The sequence below is a fragment of the Prinia subflava genome, chromosome 4 (assembly GCF_021018805.1).
Source record: "Prinia subflava isolate CZ2003 ecotype Zambia chromosome 4, Cam_Psub_1.2, whole genome shotgun sequence".
Lineage (NCBI taxonomy): Eukaryota > Metazoa > Chordata > Aves > Passeriformes > Cisticolidae > Prinia > Prinia subflava.
In genome coordinates, this window is record NC_086250.1 from 17,267,596 (window position 1) to 17,275,732 (window position 8,137).

At 42.6% G+C, this 8,137-nt stretch overlaps 1 protein-coding gene across 3 annotated transcripts in view; it reads left to right on the top strand.

Moving 5' to 3' along the window:
• The window catches only part of TBXAS1 (thromboxane A synthase 1), a 238,149-nt gene extending 230,516 nt beyond the window's left edge, over positions 1-7,633 (top strand). For all 3 annotated transcript variants that reach the window (XM_063395672.1, XM_063395673.1, XM_063395674.1), the window contains 4 exons: positions 828-916; positions 3,332-3,469; positions 5,345-5,507; positions 6,113-7,633. In XM_063395672.1, the coding sequence (XP_063251742.1) occupies positions 828-916; positions 3,332-3,469; positions 5,345-5,507; positions 6,113-6,187 (465 nt within the window). In that variant the 3' untranslated portion in view covers positions 6,188-7,633. The remainder of the gene's footprint in view (positions 1-827; positions 917-3,331; positions 3,470-5,344; positions 5,508-6,112) is intronic.
• Positions 7,634-8,137: the final 504 nt, after the last annotated feature.

Below are 8,137 nucleotides of genomic sequence, written 5' to 3' on the forward strand. Positions count from 1 at the left end.
GCTCTTTGGTGTCTCTTGTCATCTGTTTGTTGCCAGTCAAAGGGCAAAGTCTTCTGAGCTACAGCCCTGCTGGGGTTTTAGCGCCCAGCAGTCCTTGTCAAGGGCTGGATGTCTTTGTAGGATTGTGGAGACATGGGCTCAGGCACTGACCATTGTGAAAAATTAAGCAGCATTAAGCAAGGGCTGGAGGAAACAGTCTTCTCTGCTCAGGCACTACTGCAGTCCTGCCAGGTGGGATGTGAGCACCTCACTTCCTGGCAGAGCAATTTACCACTGTGTGATGTTCCTCATCGGGGTTCCAGCGTCTTCCGGAGCCTGCTCCACCCCTCCACAGGCATCACAGCACCAGCACTTTGCTTTATTTCTGTAGCTGGGAAAGTGCAGAGTGGTGGTTCCAACATTAACAAGAGGTACTGAAGGACTTGCTGTTTCTTGTGATCAAAGTGTGAGCTGTGCTCTTGCCCTTGGGAAGAAACAAGGGTCCTGTTCAGATTTTGGTACACATGTAAAACAATAGCTCTGTTATAGCTCTTGATGCTCTCTGTAATGACCTGCTTTTAATACTTCCTAGCAAGTTGATTTATTATTATACCTTCAGCTGGGCTATGCACCAAAGCGTTTTAATGATGAAAGGAATGCTACACACACATTTAATTACTGCCCACATTTTTGTATAATTTTATCATTTACTGTTTTAGATGAGACATCGAGTTCTTCTACAGGAAAGATGCCCAGTAAAAAAATAGATGATTTAAAAGCTAATCTGAGATGAGTTTGGCACTTACATGTGAGAAAACGTAATTGTTCCTTTTGTCCTGCCCTTTCAGATGGTCCCTGATTTCCAAAATGTACAAGAGCTCCCTTATCTGGACATGGTGATTGCAGAAACGTTGCGCATGTATCCACCTGCATTCAGGTATCTTTTTTTCCCCTTCTGATTACACAGGATAGTTCCCTGGCTCTATAAAATGGAAATCTGCTGTTGGAAGACCAATGGTCTCTCAGTCTCTTTGCCAACATTGATACTGCTTTGTGCATTTGAGAGATATAATGCGGCCTGTTGAAGGAAAGCTGGATAATTCTGGTATTTCTAAAGCCCATTTTTACACTGAATTGGCCAAGGTTGCTTCCTCACCATTCTTCACGTCCCCCAAGGTTAGAGAATGGAGCAATTTTGAAGCAGGTCTGGCCTTAGAAAGCCAAAGGCTGCTGCTTCCACTTGCCTCAGGCTTCGGGGATATGCACCAAAACCCATCCCTACCCTCTTGCTTATTACAGGCCTGATCTGTGGAGGGGTTGCACAATCTGGAAGCTGTATTTTACATGTGTGTTTAACTTTGGCCCATTTACACTTAGCACTGCCTCATACTAGTAGAGCTAAAATAATGATAACATCCATTAAATTTTGAAAGTTTTGTCCCAAATCACACATGACTTATTCTACTATATTGATGGACTGAAAACAAGGGGAAAAGGAATTAGAAAACTATTTGATTGTTAAAGCTCCAAGTTATCACAAGCATGAATACAAATATTAAGAAATACAAATTTTCAAAGTGATCAGCCAGTTGCAATGTTCCTCATGCAGCTCAAGGAAAAAATCAGATGACTGGAAAGAAGCCAAAGCTGAGCTTGCTGGGAGAATTTTGAAAAATTTAACCGATGACTGCAGGCACCTTAAAACAAAACAAAAAAAAGCTTAAAATCATATTCTCTTCTATGTGTTCAGCAAGATTGGAAGTTGAGATATTTCTCATGGCCATCTGCAGGATTGTTTAGAGAGTAAATATCAAAGAGATCTGATCCTGGATGAGATGATGGGGCTTTACTTTGTTATACTTGGGATACAAATAAACTGTTTTGCTGATTAAAGTGACAGAGGTCTTTGAGTTTGGGCTGTATCACTGGGAAACAATCTATGTTTGTCAGATGGGAGACAGCATGAGAATGGAACCAAGTTCTTCTGAAGTTTTGTTTGGTGTTGTCAGTGCTATTTATCGATGTGGCTTTTACTCTGATGGATGTGGAATGGATAGGACAGCCCAGGGCCGCTGAAAGATGTTAATTGCCTATGACAAGGATAATGCTGAGTTAAGGGAAAAATCAGTAGCAGCCAAGTTTGTTATAAAGTGAGTTGGTTTCATTTTTTTTAAATGAACTTACTATCCAGAGAACCTTCTCCCCTAGAACTCCAAATTCATGTAAGAATGAGAAGGATAGCTTGTCAATATTTGTGGGTTTGGTTTTTTTTTTCATGCCAGTGTTTTGTTCCAGGTATGGAGCCTCTGTTATTTATTTGTCTATGAGAAAGGGAGATGGGTGACAACAAGGAACAAATGTGGTGCTGTAATGATACCAGACTGACAGCCCTGAAGCTGAAATCTTTGTTCAACTTTTTAAGTAGTGTGTGGGAAGCAGCAAGGGAAGTTCCTGCACATTGTCTCACCCCTGTGCTTGCAGATGGTGGCAAGGAATAGTTCCCAGACAGAGACAGCAGGGCACCCACCTGGGTCTGGGCTGATTTGGGATCTGTAGTGACCACCCAAGCATCAAAAGATCTGGATCAGAACCTACCAACACACATAGACACCCACACACAATCTTTTGTAAGAGACAAGCTGAGCTTTGGCAGGTGACTTTTCTCAGTCCTGTCATGATGAGGTTCCTAAGAACACCTCTGTCACCTGTCACCACAGGGTGGGAGAAAACTGCAGAGTTTTGTTTTTAACAGCGGGCCTGTCTTTGATCAATATATGTGAAATACAGTTTTCTAAGGCTTGCAGATTGGTTTTATTTCCAGAGTAGCAGCAGCAGCAGAACAATTAGCCCTAATATTAAAACCATCCCTTGCTAAGTTTCAGGTGCTGCACTGACAGAGGGGAGCCTCTCAAATAAACAAACTCACTCAAATACAAAGCTGTATTTACTATGTTTTTTTTTCCTGGAAGCAAATCAGCAAGCTCTTTCTACCTGTTATTAGAGATGACTGATACTTTTCATCAGCAATTTTCAAAAAAAATCCTAGTCTAAACTCAACATCAACAATAAAATAGCAGTTTAGCAGTTAATGCTTTGGAAAACAGTACGCAACCAGAAGAGCTTTCCTGTGAAAAGGGGAAAAGTCAACCACTTGGACTGAAGTTATGGACTTCTAAGTGAAGATGATTATAACCTGAGAAGACACTGGCATCAGCAACAGTTGTTGTATTTATCTATGAGAAAGTGTTACCCCAGAAATTGTTTGGTCAGATGAAGACAGATACCTTTACAGATCTCTCCAGCTGTGTTTCTAACCTTGATTAATTATCTGAGATGCATGATGTTGTTGCAGATTCACTAGGGAAGCAGCTAAAGACTGTGTAGTGCTGGGGCAACATATTCCAGCTGGAGCTGTCATTGAAACTGCAGTTGGACACCTTCACCACGACCCTGAGTTCTGGCCAGAACCTGAGAAGTTCATTCCTGAGAGGTATGTGGAGCAATGTTTTTCATCCTTAGGTTGAAGTCCTTACTTGGGCCTGTGGGCACAGAACTCCAGCCTGTCCAGTGCAGGCACGAGATTCTGCTGTTCTTTCACAGCCACTATTCATCCAAAGCAGCATTTCCAGCAAGAGGAGCACAGTTTTATTTAGACCATAAAACCATGTTATTTCTACTAAATCAGTGAAGATAGTGGTGTATCCCACAGAAGGTGCGAGGTTTGGTTGAGGTTGAACTGTGGCAGAGGTTTTCAGACCTGTTTCCAAATCAGATACTGTGAATAATGTTGCTTCTGGGTGCAGAAATTCTGAAGTGGGATGGTATATTCACTGGCTTAGCTGTACCTGGGAAACTCATCCAGCTCCTTGCTGGTTTAGAGCACCCTCTTCATCTGAACTATAACAGTGTGGGTACTCTGTGAGTGGGGAACCTGTCCCTCTCCCACTGGGAACCTGCTCTCTGTCAGTTAGGATCCTTGGTTCTTGCTTGGCAAGACAGTTTCACATGGAGCATTTATATCTTCAGTGGGTGACACCCTGTCAAGCTGGGGTTTTGTACATGCCCTGTGTTACAGGTGCTGGGCTGAGCTTATAGGGAGAGTTTCAGCTGATGTGATGCTGTGTGGGAGAACAATTTCGTTTTGTGGGCAACTATATTTTTAATCTGTTTTGTGGGCAGATGCATTTTAAGCTACCACTACATTCAAAAGTTTACTAAGAAAAGAAGTGCCTGCTCTATTAACAACTGGGTACGAGGCAGGCAGCCCAGAATCATCTTTGCCAGTAAGACAACCTTACATGTGGTGTAGCTGGGTTTGCTAATGCTCCTTCTGGAACAAATCTAGGCATATGCTCCATCAGAACCTTTTGGCCACGAAGAAGAGCAATGCCAGAGTTAGAGAAGCCCAGATATTTTGCTAGAGAGGAATCTTAGCAGTAACTGGAAGTCTGGGGTGGGTATTTTTAGTAATGCTTATCTAGAAATGCTTTCTTAAAGTTTATTCGCCACTTTAGAAGTGTAAAAGTGAAAAACAGTTAGTGGGGGCTGCAGTCCCCTTGACTCACACAGTGCTGTTTGTTATGAATCTGAGATTAATTCCCTTTTGAACCTTCCCTGAGCAATGATCCATAATTATTAACACTCTGCTCAGCTTGTATAGTTGGGAATGTTAGCAAGAATTATAAAATAAGAGCATAACAAAAAATAAAATAAAATAATTCAGCTACACCCTTCCCCCTCAATATTTCATTTTGAAATTGGCCATAGGGGTAAAACAAGGGAGACTTTAAATTTACCAGAATGATATATGAGGATGATCAAGGCAAGAATTGTCTTGACGTGTTTGCATGGGATATGCAGACAGTGCTTAGCATATGAGTTAATGGTCCTACAATCTCAAATTAGGGCCCTCTACAGCACTTTTTGGAGTAGTGGCTCAATCTTATTTCATTATCTAAGCATGGGGATGGAATTAGTGGAAATACACAATGTCATTCTTTTCCTGAGCTCCAAATAGCCTGTATTACCTCTCATCTCTTTCTACTCTGCATGAGTTCTCTGGACCGTAGCAGTCTAAAGTTCTTGAAAAACTGAATCCAAAGAGATGAGAGATTTTCATTAAAGATAGATTGGAAGTAAAACCCATGTCTCTGTGTCCTCTCCTGAAACCACCAGCTGACAAAGGCTGATGGTCATAAGTCAGTTATCTTTTTACTTAGGATGTAAGGACATAATCTATCAATAGTCCCATTGACCTGTCCATTAAGATCAATTGAAATAACCAGCTTTTGAGATTTAAATGATAAGCATGGGATCAAGAGCAAAAAGCATTTCTTCAATTGGTTTCCATCTCTGCACCTTCTAGGTTTACAGAGGAGGCCAAGAAGGAACGACATCCCTTTGCATATCTGCCCTTTGGGGCAGGACCCCGTGGCTGCATTGGCATGAAAATGGGTTTGTTGGAGACAAAAATGACTCTGCTGAGGATTTTGCAGAAGTTTAAATTCAAGACCTGCCCAGAGACTGAGGTCTGTACATGCAGAGGCTTAAAGATCTTAACTTGAGAGAGTTGGCAGTGTGTTTTAGGCAGGACAACTGATTTGCCTTTGTGACTTCTCTTCAACTGAGAAAACTGCTAGAGTCACTTCCATAATAAGGAGAGACTAGACATGGAGTGTGTGTTTTAAGCAAAATGTTATTTCAGATATGTAATTTTTCCAACCAAAGAACTGTTACATGGCCCTGCCTTAGTGGAGAGCAGTATGGCAAGACCACAGGCAAAATATCATAATTCATAGAAGGTGAGAATGTATGTACATATTTCACAGGATCTCAGCACTTTAGTATATGCCTATTGCTATGGACACTGCACCCAGCTCTAGAGTTTACAGAGTTAATTTCTTTGCGTTCACATCTACAGCATTCCTGGGTAACCACTGCCTCAGCCTCTGGCTGGAAAGTCTATTTAATATTATACTACCAGAGCTGACTGTAAAACAAGTACTTTACAGCTTCCACAGTAATCCTGGTATGGACTGGTCCTTCAGCAAAAATGTCTGTCTGTATGTGGGGGTGTCATACCCATGTAAACAAACACATACAACAGCACATAAGATGCTCTTTTCTCTTTCAGATTCCTTTGCAGCTTAAATCAAAAGCCACACTTGGACCAAAAAATGGAGTCTACATTATTCTGGAATCTCGCTAAAAAGGAAATGTACATCCTGAAGCTTTCTGGAATGAGACCCTTTGTTAGTGGCTCACTGGGTATAATTATTTTTCAAAACTCCAAGGACAGATAGGAGCCTAACTCCCTCTGTGATGGTCAGTAGGTGCTTCCTCACTGCCCTCCTGTGGGATGGCCTCCAGACACTTCTTAAAATGGACTCCACAGTCTTTTTTGGAGGTTTTCAAATTGCTGTGAATAGCATCTGTAAAGAAGCATCCCACTTTCATTTGCTTTTCTACATCACACTTATTTTCACTTACCTATGAGAAGGCTTTCCTCCTGTGAAGTTTCCACAATTTACAGTAGATTTTAATTTCAATTCATTGTATGACACATCCTTCTCATGCACTGGTGAGTCCCTAGAGAAAGCCCCAAAGGCATCACAGTTACAGCACAAGACCTGGGACACAGTGCATTGGATTTTTTCATGAGCTGCACTAACAATCAAAGCTGAGGCTCCTGTACAATGCTTAATCCCTACCTGTGTCTGTAAAGCTGGAGAAGTTGCACCTCCTTCATGCTTTCAAGTGATTTTAAATACACTTAGACTAACAATTTGCACTTGGCACATTCCATCGATATGACAGAAGAAGAATGAAGAGTTACCTGGCTTACCAATAAAGTTCCAGCAGCTAAGACCAAAGAAATGAGGTGACAGCCACTTTGCTGGCTGCTGAACTGCTGTTGGAAAGGTGGAGACAAAGGAAATATGAATTTAAAGCACACAGGAGGACTGGAGGAAATTTAAAGGTAATCAGGTGTTGCTACCACTTCTGCTTCATGGGGAGACCTTTCCTTTCCAAACATTGCAGTTGGCAACATCCCTGTCTAGCTCCTTAAATCAAGGAAATTATGAGCATGCATGCACTAGAGCCAGTGGCAAAGGAGTGGGATCCAGGATCATCAGACCCAGCAGCTCTCTTGACTCCTTCTGTGACACTGGAGCACATCACGTATCAAGTGCCTCCCCCTCCTAAGGAAGGAACTTGTCTGATTGCCAGCTGCAGCAGCCCCATGGATCCGTTCAAGCTCTGTGGCTGCACAGGCATCTTCCCAGCCAAAACAGCCGTAGCTTTTACTCCTCACATTTCCTCTGTCCTCCTCCTCTGCAAAGCCTTCACCTGCCACACAGCTAGTGTTGCACATGAAGCTGGGAGGGGACACACCTGGGCCAGCTGACTCCCACTGAACACAGGGACATTCCATACCCTATGGCACCATGCTCAGCACATAAAACTAGGGGAAGAAGAGGGAAGGGGAATGACATTCAAAGTGATGGCATTTGCCTTCCCAAGTCACTGTTATGCCTGCTGGAGCTCTGCGTCCTGGGGTGGTGGAACGCCTGGCTGCACATGGGAAATGGTGAATGAATTCCTTGGTTTGTGTGTGGCTATTGCTTTACCTATTAAATTGTCTTTATCTCAATCCATGAGTTTTCTCATTCTTACAATTCTCCCCCTCATCCCACTGCAGGGGCATGAATGAGCAGTTCTGAGGTGCTGAGCTGCTGGCTGGGGTTAAACCACAACAACAGAACTGTGAGAAGAGATTGGTGCAGTCCCAAGACCCTTTCTAAAAATTCATTTATTCTTTTTTTTTCTTTAAAATTTTTATATATAACAAAAATTCTGGTGGCACTGTAAAAATAAGGATGCACCTTTTGTTCTTTGCAAGTCTTGACCTTCTGCCTGCTTGGCATAGTCTGCTTGAGGGTTCCTTAGCTAAAGCATCTCTCTTGGTGGTGTGCACAGAGAAGTGTTACAGCAGCAGGAGGAAGAGACTGACTGCTCAGCTTCACTGCAAGGATGGAGCCATCTGCTCACTGATGCCTGGCTAGGTCCCTAAGTTTCTCTCCAGCAAGCATCTTTTGCTGCCTTCTTCCCACATGCTGCCTGAACACTGATCAAATTACTGGATCTTGTTCCTCAA